At 45.2% G+C, this 15,935-nt stretch overlaps 2 gene segments (V, D, J or C); both read right to left on the bottom strand.

Annotated features, from left to right (window-relative positions):
* Window positions 1-993: 993 nt before the first annotated feature.
* LOC124518508 (immunoglobulin lambda variable 5-37-like) lies at window positions 994-5,528 on the bottom strand. The segment is given in 3 exon segments: window positions 994-1,076; window positions 4,975-5,322; window positions 5,444-5,528. Coding segments are annotated over 3 exon segments (477 nt in total).
* Window positions 5,529-11,269: 5,741 nt separating this feature from the next.
* On the bottom strand, window positions 11,270-11,876 carry LOC124518509 (immunoglobulin lambda variable 1-40-like). The segment is given in 2 exon segments: window positions 11,270-11,697; window positions 11,807-11,876. Coding segments are annotated over 2 exon segments (474 nt in total).
* Window positions 11,877-15,935: the final 4,059 nt, after the last annotated feature.

Here is a 15,935-nt window from a genome sequence, read left to right on the forward strand (position 1 = left end):
GCAACCCCGGGGGATGCTTGGAGGAAGATGACAACAGAGAAAACAGGAAGGGTGAAATGAGTTGTGTCCCCAAGTGGGACAGAGGGAGGTAACTGAATGGACCGCAGGCTGTGGGAGAGGGAGTGATGGTCCAGAGAGTTAGGTGGCTAGAGGGTGATGCCCACAGAGACAGGAATGCCCTGACTGACACAGAGGAAGTCAGGTGGGAGAGCAGATGGAGGGCAGGTGATGGGTCTGTTGTCCCCGTGTCAAACTGAGACCACGGTGTGACATGTTGAGAGGCGTGGAAACATCACAGACAACCAGGGCTTTAGGGACACCTTCTGTCCCCCATAGGAAGGATGTGGGTGTTACAGTATTTGCCTCACTGACGGCTTGGCCTGCATAACTTATTCAGTTGGTCCCCATCAGCAGATTATTGAATGACAACATGGCTCTTAATGTCATTTGAATAAGCATCTCACAGGGAAGAGGTTGCTGAGGTTGCTGGCTCTGACCATTTGTTGATATATTTAGGTGCTGAACCCCCTCCCCTTCATTATATGTGCAGATGTAGAAAGGAAGCCCAGTCTTGGGGTCACACTGGTGAGATGGACACACACTGGGAGAGATGGGATGGGTACATCGGGATGAACCACTGCACAGCAGAATCAGGCTAGGGAGCCTCCCTTCCCATGGTGGTGTTGACCATCCTCCCCCTCGCTTGCTTCCCTGCTGCTCAGGGCTGAGACATTCTGAGCCCTGGTTGCACTTCTCCATAGATTGAGATCACTGTGGAATGCCACTACCCGGAGACAGCATACAGTGCTAATCTGCCTCATCCTCAAGCTGGCCCCTGTGATGTGAGGACGGCTTTGTTCCTGGAGATGGACCTGGAGAAGTGATCAAGGACCCGAGACAGGTGACTGTTTATGGTAGGTAAGGGGGTGGGCACCCCTGCCTGGAGTCTGTTGGTACCAGCCAGGGAAGTTACTGATAGATACTGACCCAGAGCTAGTCACAGGTGAGTGTCACCATGCCTCCTGCAGACACTGACTGTGATGCCTCTTGGATAACCACAGTATGAGAATTGGTTCCTAAAACCAAAAGGAGGCACATGTGTTATTACGAGAGGCAAGGGTCACCCTGAAACCTTGATTTTATGTGCCCTCCAAGAAAGCAGTCTCTTCCCCTGACCTGAGCCATAAGCAAGGAACCTGAGAAGAAGCACCATCCAGGCCATGGTGGAGATCCTCACAGGTCTTGCCTCCTCAGGTTCTTGGGTTGGTTGGGGTCTCCTCTAGGCCTTTTCATGCCTCCAGACCGATGAGGAGGAGAGGTGCTTCATGCAAATTAATTTCCTCTCTTTTACTGCCCCTTGGTCACCCTGATGTCCCCTGGGGGAGACCTTGAAAGAGGCATATATTGGGACTACACACAATCAATGACTGCAGGGAGCCTGGGACACTGAGTGACAGGGGGACATCTTGCCCCGAGTCATCTCCTCCATGTCCCTGGTGGCCTCAGTCCCAAGTTTCTTGCCTGGAAAGGCAGACTGAGGGCATGCATCTGCTTCTCACATCCTGGCCATGCTTCTAGTTCATTCCACATGTACCCCATCCCTGGGAATATTTTCTGCCATCCCCAGTGAAATGGCCTCTTGGCTCTTTGGAGAAACTTAGTGGGCAGTCCTCCAGGAGTGAGTCCACTGGGAATTTCAAAGCCCGCGCTGGGTATGAACAAACAGGGTCTCTTCTGACTCAGTCCTAGTCCCTGTCTCCTGATAGCCACGGGGCAGAAGACCAGAGGTGGGGGAGTCTACACCAGAGGCACCCCAGGCTGTGGAAGTCACCCTCATTTGCTCTTGGAAGCCATCTATTATCTGAAGTAGCAACAATGTAACTGCTGGTTTTGAGGGGAAGGTAATCATATCACCATGAAATTATGAGATTTCTCCAAACATCAGGGAAAAAAAGAATCTGAACAAAAATGGCACTGTCTGAAAACATTGTGTGACCATCCCGAGGCATTGTAAAATACCCTTGCCTTGTGTAGTCGCTATGCAGCAGAAAGAACTAGAAGGGTGGCCAGGGAAATGGAAAAACATACAATTTCTGGAGTCATAGGTGAAAGAAAAGCCACAAAATTGGACTTCATCCCACTGTGGAATAAGAATGTGATCCAATGCTCATTTCTGAATGGTTAGTAGATTGTTTCGTGATACGTATACGGCCATTGCTTTCTTTGTCATCAGCTGTGTTCAGAGACTTAACTCACATCAGACGTAAAGATTTATAGTAAATTCGGGCACCTGGGTGTCTCAGTCCGTTAACCGTCTGACTTTCAATTTCAGCTCAGGTTGTGATCCCACAGTTCCTGAGTTCAAGCCCTGCATCGGACTTTCTGCTATCAATGCCAAGCCTGCTTCTGTTCCTCTGTTTCGCTCTCTCTCTGCACCCCCTCAAAAATAAATAAATGTCGGGGCGCCTGGGTGGCTCAGTCGGTTAAGCGTCCGACTTCAGCTCAGGTCACGCTCTCACGTCCGTGAGTTGGAGCCCCGCGTCGGGCTCTGGGATGATGGCTCAGAGCCTGGAGCCTGCTTCCGATTCTGTGTCTCCCTCTTTCTCTGCCCCTCCCCCATTCATGCTCTGTCTCTCTGTCTCAAAAATAAATAAACGTTAAAAAAATTTTTTTAAATAAATAAATAAATGTCAAAAAAGATTCATATTAAATCCAATTCTGTTAGCCAAAATTATTCTTGAGACAGTGGTTAATGTGTAATTATATGCATCAGATTTCAAGATGAAGAAGAAGACATAAAACTTAAAAGTTATCAGTTCACATCCGTCACTACAAAATGCTGAAGCACATGAGAAGTCACAGAATACTCTGAATCTTATCTGTGACTATTGCAGATAATGGAAGCTGTGTGTATGATGTATTTCATCCAGAATTCCGATATCCAGTGTTTTCCACAACAAAAGTAACCTTAAAATGTCCATACTACCCAAAACAATGTATAGATCCAAGGCTTCCTATGAAAATTCCTATGATATTTTTCACAGAAATAGAAAAAAAAGTCCTGACTTTTGTATAGAGGCAGAAAAAGACCTAAAAGTGCCCAAGCTATCTTGAGAAAGGAGAATAAATCTGGAGGCACCATACTTCCTGCTTAAATTTATAACAAAGTTCTAGGAATACAAACAGTATGAAACTGGCCTAGAAAGCCACACATAGATAGATGCCACAGAATACAAAGACCAGAAGGTAATCCAAGTTCCCCTTGACCACCAGGGAGCAAGTACACTGCAAACAGGGCCTTTGCAAGGTTCCTAGAGGAGAAGTGACACGGAGTTTGGAGGGGATTCAGATAGGCATATGCATGAATCATACAGCAGGTGACCCAATCGAGATCCTAAGGTTCTCACTGGTGTTCCTGACACACTCTGGGAGAGAAAGCTGGTATTCTTGGACACCTGGCAATGGGACACATTGGTACGCATGCCATGGTGGTCAGCATGCATCCACATGGTCAATCTGGGGTAAGAAGCCCAGCCTAAAGACTCTCTCAGCCGCGTCAGGCCACATCTGCCAAGAGCCCCATGGGAGCTGCCCTCTGCCCTCTGCTGCTTCCTGCATTGGCATGGGTTCCTGGGGCCTGGCTCCTCTGCCTTTCCAGATTACCCATTCCCCTGTTGGGTGCTCGGGATGATGAAAAAGCTCTGGAAATGGACAGTTGTGGTGGTTACAAAACATTGTGAGTATACTCAGTACCTCTGAATTGCACAATACAGAGTGATTAAAATGATAAATCTTCTCGTGTTTATTCTCATCACTATAAATTATCAGTTCAAAACCAAATTATATGTAAGAAGCTGTACTTATACAAATATCCTTCTTGTCCTGCTATGTGGTACCCTATTCTAACTCATCGTCATCAGTAAAACTTGACAATAATTTTTAAAATTATTTTTCTGGTAAATTCCACATATAAATGAGATCATATAGCATTTGTCTTTCTCTGTAGGGCTTATTCCTCCTAGGGTAATATCTGGCAGGTTCGTCCATGCTGTCACAGATGGAAGAACTTCCTTCTGGAAAGACATAGGACTGGACTTCTTTGTGCACAGATAGGGGACATCCTGCCCTGTCGCCCCACAGCCGGCCTGCTGCTTGGATCACTGATGAGCCCTGATGTCACAGGAGAAGAGAGGAGGACAGAGTCAGGGCCCGGGAGTTCAGGAAACCAGCCACAGGGGTACCCAAAGTCCCTGATGGTGTCCGCTTTGGTAAATTCACATCTGTGGGATCTACTTCCCACCTTCCCAAGAGCAGACCCAGCATTTTGTAGCAATGAAGGAGTGCTGCATGTTACCTTCACAAGCACTACTGAGGGTTTTGCTGACACCTAAAGTTTCTCCCCTGGCTAATCACCGTCCCCTGACATCACAATTTCAGGGGCAAGTAGCTAGCCTGGTTGCCCAGCCAGCTCTGTGCCTGCTAGTTCTTCTGTTCTGAGTCCTCCCTCGGCACCAATCTTATTTAGTACATCCTACCTGGAACACACAGCTATTCAGCCAGCTCTGAGCACAGGAACCTGGAGGGAAGGGAGCCTCTGCCCCAACCCCTGGAGGAACAGACTCCACATTCTGGAGGACTGTCCACCTGTTGCGATGGTCCAGACTCTGATCAGAAAACTAAGACAGTGGATGTGCCTTTGTAAAGAGAAAAAGGGCCAGCTCAACACTCTCTAACTTTTACACTTTAACCACCAGACAAAATGTCGGCATTGTCGTGGGTTTCTTTGATGCCTGTTTGTTTGTTGGCTTGTTTGTTTTCCTGACAACACAAAGAAGTTGAATAGGACACTGGGAGGAGGAAGCGTATTGTGACCTAGAAGCTACTTCCAAAGACAGTCCGTGTGCATTCAAGTTACTTTCAACTGGAAGAGAGTCAGACTGCAGGGATCTGAGCAGGCTGAGATATTTGTCCCACTTCCCCATGTGTCTGTGTCACTGTGACCAGCACTACTGTGCCCAATTGCACAGTAATAGTCAGCCTCGTCCTCAGGCTGCAGCCCAGAGATGAGCAGAAGCCCTGCATTGGCCGAGGCATCTTTGGACCCGGAGAAGCAGGTGGGGACCCCAGGTCCCAATTGTGTACTGGAGTCTGAGTAGTAGTACAGGAGATACCGGGGAGGGCCCCCTGGATTCTGTTGGTACCAGTATATGTAGTAGCCTCCAACATTGATGTCCCTGCTCAGGGTGCAGGTGAGTCTGGCTGTTGCTCCCAGAGATGCAGAAAGGGAGGCTGGCTGAGTCACAACAGGCTGGGACAGGGAACCTGCAAACACAGACACAGCAGAGGGAAGACAAGGGACAGGGTACATGAGATTAGGAAGCTGAGCCACAGGGATTTGACTCTGGCTGCGGGCCCACCCTGGTCCCCTGCATCCTGTCCCTACCTGTGCAGTGACAGAGGAGCACGAGGAGGACGGGGATCCAGGCCATGGTGACACACCCCCTTCTTAGGCCACAGAGCTGGGGCTGGACTGCCCCTGGCCTGTCTTATCCCCCGTCCACAGGGTCACAGAGGAGGGGCTGCTCATGCAAATGAGACCCACACCCGCCTCTTCTCCATGTACACACACAGGGTCTGTGGCCCTTGGACACGGAGACTTCCTGATGCACTGCGTTCCCCCTGGGTGGGCCTGGAAGCAGCAGCTGTGGGGACCACACACAGCCCCAGGGCCAGGGACTCCTCCAGGTCCTGACCGGACACACCTGCCCTGGCCCCACTGGACGCAAGGGGCCCAGTCCTTGCTTTCTGTCAGTGGAGTACTGCCCAGCTGGATGCCCCTGTCCTGCAGAAAGCCCCAGACACAGTGTCACAGTGCCCCCGCTGGTCTCTGGGTGAACCTCTCCTTTCCCACCTCTGGCTTCCCTGATGCCTGTGTTTCCATAACCTGAGAATGACCCTCCTTGGAAAGAGAAAGGTCCTGCTGTGATGTCACTGAGCAGGTTCCCCTGTGAAGGGGGGGGGGGGTGGCGGCGCTTCTAACGGGAGGGACACATGCAGTCCTGACCCAATGGAGCTTGTGAATCTTGATATTGGCTCAGGTCATGATCTCGCAGTCCTGGGATCCAGACCCATATTGGACTCTGCACTGAGCAGGGAGTTGCTTGGGACTCTCTCTCCCTCCCTCTCTCTTTCTCTCTCTCTCTGCAACCCCCTCTCAGAAAGAAATAAATAGGGGCTCCTGGCTGGCTCAGTGGGTTAAGTGTCCGACTTTGGCTCAGATTATAACCTCACAGTTCCTGAGTTGGAGTCCTACCGAGGGCTCTGTGCTGACCACTCAAAGCCTAGAGCCTGCTTCGGATTCTGTGTCTCCCGCTCTCTTCCTCTTCCTTACTCTGTCTCTCAAAAATGAATAAACGCTTAAAAAATTTGTAATAAAAAATGAAAATAAACGAACAAACTTTAAAAATCTAAATGTATGGGGCGCCTGGGTGGCTCAGTTGGTTGTGCGTCCGACTTCGGCTCAGGTCACGATCTCGCGGTATGTGAGTTGGAGTCCCACGTCGGGCTCTGTGCTGACTGCTCAGAGCCTGGAGCCTTTTTCAGATTCTGTGTCTCCCTCTCTCTCTGACCCTCCCCCGTTCATGCTCTGTCTCTCTCTGTCTCAAAAATAAATAAACGTTAAAAAAAAAATCTAAATGTAGAAGAGAAGGTTGTACTAGGATTTTGGAAAAGGAATCCGGAATGGAATTTGATACGTGGTTAGTACTGGTTAAAATTCAGAACATTCAAGTGAATAAGTGAATTTTAATGTCAAAATACATGGATATAAAATTAAAATTGTTTTCACTTGTTTAAAAGGACTAAACGGTCTTGAACTCTTGGTCTGCTATTACCAAAAAAATGATAAACAAACAATTTTATTCACTTTTGACATTATCTGCCTAGAAAACAAGCACTGTGTTTTGCCAAAATATTTCCTATGCTTATCAGGACTTTGGTTCATTGAACAAAAGTTGTGTTTGTTTGTTTTTGTCTATTTTACAATTTGTATTAAATGATGCATTTGAAATAATGTCATTTAACAGAAAAATTGCCAGAATATAAAGAGCTCTCACATTCCCTTGACCAGATTGCCCAATTAACGTGTTTCCACATTTGCTCTCCCCCCCACCATCACATTACACACACTTGCACTCGTACATTCATTATCCTTTAGCAATATCATAATTTAAACTCAGGAACTGCTTTATAATTTGATCCAATCTTTAACCATCATTTTTGTTTGTTTCCATAGAAGTGCCTCCTAATACCTGATTTCTTGAAGCACAGGCCTTACTTTGAGAACTCACTCACATCACCCCCTCCTGAAATGAGTTTAACTAAACTGGCCTGTTGTCGGGGAAGGTTCAAGAAACTGAGCAATCTACCAGCCTAACTTTTAACATGTGCAATCTCAGGGAAGTTTCAGATGAGGGAGGAAACTGGCCAGGAATAGGCTGCCCCAACATGGGTTTTGCCCCAAGATGGGTCATTTTGGCATGAGCATTATTTCAAGTTAAAAGCAAATAAAACTCAGCATATTTAGGAAAAGTTCTATACCTTCCCCCAAACTGCCCACTTGTATCAGGAAGAGAGCTATCAACTGGTGTCCCTCTTTACCTAAGACATGTGTCTCAACAGTAGGGGGGGTTGCCTAAGTGGCTCATTTAGTTCAGTGGGCTACTCTTGATTCCAGATAAAGTCATGATCTTCCGTTCATGAGTTTGAGCCCCACACTGGGCTCGGCACTGACAGTGTGGAGCCTGCTTGAGATTCTCTCTCTCCCCCTCTTTCTCTGACTTCTCCTTCTCTCTCTCTCTCTTAAAATAAATAAAAAAGCTTTTAAAAGTTAATATAAATAAATAGATAATAGATGATAGACAGATAGATGATACATAGATGAGATAGATATATGATAGATAGATAAATAGATAGATGAGATAGATGGATAGATAGATATATGATAGATGATAGATAGACAAGATAGATAGATAAGATAGATAGAGATGAGATAGATGATAGATAGATACATAGATAGATAGATGAGAAACATGATAGATAGAGAGATAGGGAGATAGATATTTAGAGATAGATAGATAGATAGACAGATGATAGATAGATTATACATGATAGATAGATAGATAGATAGATAGAGATAGAGGAGCAACCTTTATTTTCCAGACATCTCCTCTGGCTTTCCTGCGAAAAATGGTCTTTCTCCTCTTTGAACCTGAGACCCCTACCTCCTTTATTCATGGGTCATGTTGCCTGTCTTTTGAATCTTCCATGTCTTTGTGGATTCCCTTTATGTAGGCTATTAAATTTCATTTTCTCCAGCGAATTTGCCAAATATAAATTTGATTCATATTCCAGCTGGAAGGACCCTGAAGAACTCAGGAAATACTCTCCCCACCCCCCCAACAACAGGCCCACATGAAGTTTCATGAAGGGTCAGACAAGAGTAAGCAAATATGTGAATTCCTAGGACTCCTGATGTACAGTTCCCTATGTCAGGGGCTGATCCTATTTCCTGGAAACATGAGGTAGAAGTCCTCCTGCATCAGATATAGGTTCCCACACTGTTCCAGCTGATGGGGCCCCCTCTCCACACAGTTCCCAAGCCCCCTACCAGGTTCCCCTCCTTCAAATCCCTATCTTCAGTCCCTGCCTCCTCCAAGTCATGAGGACCCTGACTTTCGTCCTCACTCAAACCCTTGTCCAGAACTCCTAGTCTGACTGGGACAGATTCCACAGTCCCTGCTGGGTCACAGCTTCATGCTCCCCTCCTGTCCCTTCATCATCTATGCAGAACTAGGATGTCATTACCAAACATCAGATTCTGGGGTTCCCTCTTCACCCCTCCAATGCTCCAGCTCCACTGCACTGACCTCACCCCTCCTCATGCTGCTGGGACATAGCTTTCCTTGAAGACATGTTTAACTTCTGTGTCCTCTCTCTTCCCCCAGACACTGTCAGCTCCCTGAGCATGGGGACCCTTCCTGTCATGTCCAGATGTGTCCCACATCCTAGACTCATGTGTAACATATATTAGGTGTTCAGTAAGTGGTGTGGATGCACAATATCTGGACAGTACTCTACCCTCAGTCAGACACAGGTGGACTCTGTGTCTCCGGTCTTTCCTGACCTGTCACATACTCTGTCCTCAGGGCAGCCTGTGCCTGGCACCCTGGAATTTCTCTTTAATATGAGAAAATCCTACAATGTTTTCCTGCCAAGAATAAGTTTGGGGGGGCTGAATTTAAGAGAATGTGGGTGATTTTGTAGCCAAAGATTCCTGAGAATGGTCTCAAATTACAGTTTATCTTATTTATTTATTTTTGTGATTTTGGCTTTATTTAATTTTTTAAATTTTTTTCATTTAAATTTTAGGTAGTTAAGATACAATGCAATATTGGTTTCAGGAGTGGAATTCATTGATTCATCACTTACATACAACACCCAGTGCTCATCACAAGTGCCCTCCTTAATACCCATCACCCATCTAGCCCATCTCCTATCTACTTCCCACTGTCAGCTCCTACTTTGTTCTCTATCACTGAGAGGTTTGTTTCCCTCTCTTCTCTTCAACCCCTTCCCCATATGTCCATCTGTTTTGTTTCTTAAATTCCACATACGAGTGAAATCATGCAGCATTCTTCTTTCCCTGATTAACTTACTTCACTCAGCATGAAACATTCTAGCTCCATCCATGTCACTGCAAATGACAAGATTTCATTTTTTTTTTGATGGATGAGTAATATTCCTTTGCAGATACAGACCACGTCTTTATCCATTGATCAGTTGATGGACATTTGAGCTCTCTCCGTAGTTTGGCTATTGTTAATAAAGCTACTATAAACATTGGGGTGCATGTACCCCCTTGAATCTATACTTTTGTATCTTTTGGGTAAAGAACTAATAGTACAATTGCTGGATCATAGGGTATTTCTATTTTTAGTTTCTTGAGGAACATCTGTACTCTTCTCTAGAGTGACTACACCAGTTTGCATTCCCACCAACAATGCAAGAGGGTTCCCCTTTCTCTGCATCCTCGACAACACCTGTTGTTCCTTGTGTTGTTAATTGTAGCCATTCTGACAGGTGTGAGGTGGATTCTCATCGTGGTTTTCATTTTTATTTCCCTGAGGATGAGTGATGTTGCGTATCTGTTAGCCATTTGGATGACTTCTTTGTAAAAGTGTCTATTCATGTCTTCTGCCCATTTCTTAAATGGGTGATTTGTTTTAGGGGTGTTGAGGTTGAAAAGTTCTTTATGGATTTTGGATATTAACCTATTATCAGATATGTTTTTGCATATACCCTTCTCCCATTCTGTTGGCTGCCTTTTCATTTTGTTCATTGTTTCCTTTGCTGTGCAGAAGCGTTTTATCTTGATGAAGTCCCAGTAATTCATGTTTGCATGTGCTTTCTTGCCTTCAGCAATGTGTCTCATAAGAAGTTTCCCCAGCCAAGGTCAAAGAGTTTACACCTGTGTTCTCCTCTAGGATTTTGATGATTTCCTGTCTTCCTGTCTAGTCTTCTGTACATTTTTGGATTTATTGTTGTGTATGGTGCAAGAAAGAGGTCCAGTTTCATTCTTCTGCATGCTGCCATTCAGTTTTGCTGGACCCCTGACCTGAGGAGGAGGGGTCTGATGGGGACACAGTGAACAGCCTCTACCTGGTCCCCTCCTCACGCTCCCCTCTGGCTCCTTGATCATCTATGCAGCACTGAGATATCATCACAACACGTCAGATTCGGGGGTTTCCTCTCAACCCCTCCAATGTTCCAGGTCCACCTCACTGCCTCACCCTTGTTCACTCTCCAGAAACATCTTATTTGTGTTGCTATTCATGCTTGTTTCTCCTCTTTCTCTCCCAGGACATTTTCAGCAACATGAGGACATAGATTGTCCCTAGCGCACTCACGCTGTATCTAAGCCCAAGGGTCATGCCTGGCATATACCTGGTGTTCACCAGAGGGTGTGGAGGGACTGATCTCTGTACAGTCATCTATCCTGATCAGGAACACATGGGGAATCTGCCTGCTTCTGACCCAACGGGGACTCAATTCCCAGGACAGCCTGACCCCAGGTGCACAGTAATCCTGCCCAATGGAAGAAAATCAGACAATGTTTTGCAGAGTAGGGCTGGGTTTAATGGCACAATTTGGGAAAACAAGGACACTTTTTCTAGAAAAAATTCCCTAGCCTTGCTCTAAGACTCCACTTTTAGAAGAAACGAACAAAGAAGCAGCTGTGTCGGCCAAAGGGTGTGAGCTGCACAGGAAGTCCCGTTGCTGAGGGGACAGCAGGTTTGGGTCTCACTTCCCCACAGACCTGGAGCAGTGTGTGAGCTTTGAGACTGTGGTCCCACACTGAGCAGTAATAATCAGCCTCATCCTCAGCCTGGAGGCTAGAGATGCTCAGGGAGGCCACGTTCCCTGACCTAGAGCCTGTGAATCTGGACGGGACCCCCGCAGGCCGAGCACTGCTACCATAGATGAGAACTTTGGGGACACTGCCTGGGAGCTGCTGGTACCAGGACACACCTCCAGCCCCAACATTGCTGCTGCTTCCCGTGCAGGAGATGGTAACACTTTTATTCACAGGCTTGGACACTTCAGATGGCTGAGTCACCACCAACTGGGTCCAGGACCCTGCAAGTCAGAAGAGAGACATGGGGTGAGAGAGAAGGGTCAGTGGACAGAGCCCATACGTGGTTCCACAGTCCTCTCATCTCCAGCCCCGATCCCAGCCTCCAGCCACCTGTGCAGTGAGCCAGCAGTGTGAGCAGGAGAGGAGCCCAGGCCATGGTGGAGACCCCTGCTCAGCAGTGTGTCCTCAATGTCCCTCAGCCGGGCTCCCAGAGTCTCTCTTATTGCCTCCAGCAGCCCAAGGGGAGGGAGAGACATTTCATGCAAACCAGCCCCCTCCCCCGGGCTGGCCAGCCCCAGCCTGAACCCTGAACCTGACCCTTGTCTGGAAATCTCACCCCAGGAGGGGATAGAGCGAAAGCTGTGGGGCCTGACCTGGGGCTCCCCAAGGGCCTCAGAGCACCCACATGCTAAGCCACAGTAAGAACCAGAGCCAGGTGGCTCCCAGCTGGGATCACAGCACACAAGGCTCAGAGACAGGTCACAGCGCCCCCTGCTGCCCAAGACCCAGACATCCCCATATATTTGGTCTTGCCCACTGAATACTTAAAAACATCAATAGACTTTATGACTTATTGTCGCAGAAGAATTTAGTGGAAATTACAGATTTCCCAAATACACCCCCTCTACCACCTTGTCTTTCCCATCATGCAACTCTAGCATGAGTGTGGTCACTTGTTATAAACCATGAACCAACACTGAGAAGTCATTGTCACCCAAAGTCTATACTTTACAACAGCAAAGCTCACTCTTGACGTTGTTCATTCAATAGGTTCAAGAGCTATACACTGATATATGTCCATTTTAGAACCACAAAGAACACTTCCACTCCCACAAAAAAACCTCTGTGCTCCAGCTGTCCATCCCTCCCTATGCTCAAACCCTTGCAACCACTATTCTTTTATTGTCTAAATAGATTTGTCTTTTTCGAGAATGTTACATGCTTGGAGTCACACAGCGTGCAGCCATTACACGTTGGCTGCTTTCATTTAGCAACGTGCAACAAAATGTCCTCTGTGTCTTTTTATGCCTTGGTGCCTCATATCTTTGTAGCTCTCATCAATATTGTATCGTTGGGATTTACTTACCTATCACCTCCTGAAAGGCATTTTGGTTGGCTGCTGCCAGGTGTGGGCAGTTATGCATAAAGCCACTGTCAACATACTTGTGCAGGGGTTTTTTGTACACATTGTTTTTAACTCCTCTAGGTAAATGCAAAGACGCATGATCCCTGGATTTTAAAGCAAGACAATGTTCCAGGGTTTTGTTTGTTTGTTTTTTGGTTTTGGGGGGGTTTAAAAAAAATTTTTTTTTAATTTACATCCAAGTTAGTTAGCAACAATCGTGATTTTGGGAGTAGAATCCAGTGATTCACCCCTACATATAACAGGCTGTGCTCATCCCAACAAATGTCTTCTTAATGCCTGTTGCCCATTTAGCCCATCCCCCCTCCCACAATCCCTCCAGCAACCCTCTGTTTGTTCTCTATATTTAAGAGCCTCTTATGTTTTGTCCCCTCCCTGTTTTTATGTTATGTTTTCTTTCCTTCCCTTGTGTTCAACTGTTTTGTATCTTAAATTCCACATATGAGTGAAGTCATATTATATTGGTCTTTCTCTGACTAATTTTGCTTAGCATACTACCCTCCAGTTCCATCCACGTTTATTGCAAATGGCAAGAATTCCAAGAATGTTCAGTTTTAAAAGAAATTGCCAAAACTTTTCCAAAGTAGCCGTACCATCCTGAATTCCCCTCACTAATGAAATAGAGTTCCATTGCTCCATATCCTGGCCAGACGTTGGTGTCAAGTGTGGTTTTGATTTTGGCCATTCTAATGGCTATGTAACAGTATGTCATTGCTGTGTTATTGTGCAGTTTCTTACTGACATGATGTTGACCAGCTTTTCTCAAGCTTATTTATATCACATGAATATCACCTTTGTTGAGATAATTTGCAGGGTTTTTTTTTTATTTATTTTTAAAAAAAAAATTTTTTTTTCAACGTTTATTTATTTTTGGGACAGAGAGAGACAGAGCATGAACGGGGGAGGGGCAGAGAGAGAGAGGGAGACACAGAACCGGAAACAGGCTCCAGGCTCTGAGCCATCAGCCCAGAGCCCGACGCGGGGCTCGAACTCACGGGCCGCGAGATCGTGACCTGGCTGAAGTCGGACGCTTAACCGACTGCGCCACCCAGGCGCCCCGATAATTTGCAGGTTTTAAATTGACATTGTTTTTTACTATTGAGAAGTCTTATCTTTTAAATTAAAAAAAAATAGTTCTCTCCTTAAATCACCTTCCGTTTGCAGTAGAAAGGAATATGTATAAAGAAGTCTATGTCCCAAATTTCCTCGTTATTTCAATCCTTTGTTAGATGCAAATATATGTCATATGTATTTTGTGACTTTCCTGAAATAAGAAGAGATGTATCCAAACGGAGTCTTTACTCCCCATCACGGATGGTGAACATCCTTCTCCTTGTACCTAAGGGCTCTCAAAACACCCTGAACAGAGCTTCAGGGTAGATGGAGGAGCCATTCTCCAGCCTACATTCTTGTAAGTATCAGACTCTCCTCATCCCCATCACTTTCTGAGCAGCAGTCACTGAAATGGAGATGTCCACAGAGATGATGGGGGGCCCTCACAGGGTCACCAGCTGCTCAAGAGGACAAATGAATAAAGGTGAAGAGGGAGAACTTTTGTTGTAATACAGCGGCAAGTTCATCCCCTTCCATGGTGAGTCTGGAACTGGGAAGGCCTTTTAGATTGTGAGAGGGGGTCAGAGGGAAAAATCATGGAACCTCGAATCAGTCTGCCATTGCATGCAGGCTTCCTTTGCAAAAGTTAGTGACCTTGACTAATCCCATTCAACAGGTTTCCTTCTAGTTCTGTCGATTTTTTTCTTCACTCTGCAGAAGCTTTTTATTTTGATGTAGTCCCAATAGTGTATTTCTTCTTTTATTTCCCTTGCCTGAGGAGATATCCCCAGAATAATGTTGCTACAGCCAATGTCAGAGAGATAACTGCCTGTTCTCTCTAGAATTCTTATGTTTTCAGGTCTCACATTTAGGTCTTTAATCCACTTTGAGTTCATTTTTGTGTATGGTGGAAGAAAGTGGTCTGGTTTCGTTCTTTTACATGTAGCTGTCCAGTTTTCCCAGCACCATTTGTTGACAAGACTGTCTTTTTCCCATTCTGTATTCTTGCCTCCTTTGTCAAACATTGATTGGTCATATACTCTTGGGCTTATTTCTGCTTTCTATTCTGTTTCCTTTTTTTTTTTTTTGTCTGTTTTTGTGCCATTTCGATGGTTTCGATTACTACAGTTTTCTAATATAAATGGAAATCTGGAATGGTTTTGGTTTTCTTTTTCAAGACTGTTTCACTATTTGGGAACTTTTGTGGTTCCATATAAATTTTAGGACTGTTTGTTCCAGTTCTGTGAAAAATGCTGTTGTCATTTTGATAGGAATTGCCTTAAATCTGTAGATTGATTTGGGTAGTATAAACATTTTAACAATATTTGTTCTTCCAATCCATGACAGGGATGTTTGTTCATTTCTTGTGTCATCTTCAATTTCTTTCATCAATCCTTCGTAGTTTTCATAGTAAAAGTCTTTCACCCCTTCGGTTAAGTTTATTCTTGGGTATCTTATTATTCTTGGCTCAATTGCCAATGAGATTGATTTCTTAATTTCTCTCTCTGTGGCTTCATTATCAGTGTATAGAAATGCAACAGAGTTCTGTACATTGATTTTATATCCTGTGACTTTACTGAATTTATTTATTGGTTCTGGTAGTTTTTTGTTGGAATCTTTAGAATTATATATATATATATATATATATATATATATAGTAACATGTCCTTTGCAGTATGATATAATTCCTTACCAATTTGGATACTTTTAATTTCTTTTTGCTTTCTGATTGCTGTGGCTAAGACTTCCAGTACTAGGTTGAATAAAAGTGGCGAGAGTAGACATCCTTGTCTTGTTCCTGACCTTAGGGGAAAACTCTCAACTTTTCTCCACTATGATTACTGTGGGTTTTTTATATATGGCCTTTATTATGTTGTGTCATGTTCCCTCTAAACCTACATTGTTGAGGATTTTTATCATGGATGGATTTTGTACTTTACCAAATCGTTTTTTCTGCATCTATTGAAATCATCGAATGTATTTTATCTTTTCTCTTATTGATGTGAAGTATCATATTGATGGATTTTCAAATTTAAATCGCCC

This window comes from Lynx rufus, unplaced genomic scaffold (genome assembly GCF_022079265.1).
Source record: "Lynx rufus isolate CCGP_SWC_20201006 ecotype Redwood Valley unplaced genomic scaffold, mLynRuf1.p SCAF_24, whole genome shotgun sequence".
In the NCBI taxonomy this organism is placed as follows: domain Eukaryota; kingdom Metazoa; phylum Chordata; class Mammalia; order Carnivora; family Felidae; genus Lynx; species Lynx rufus.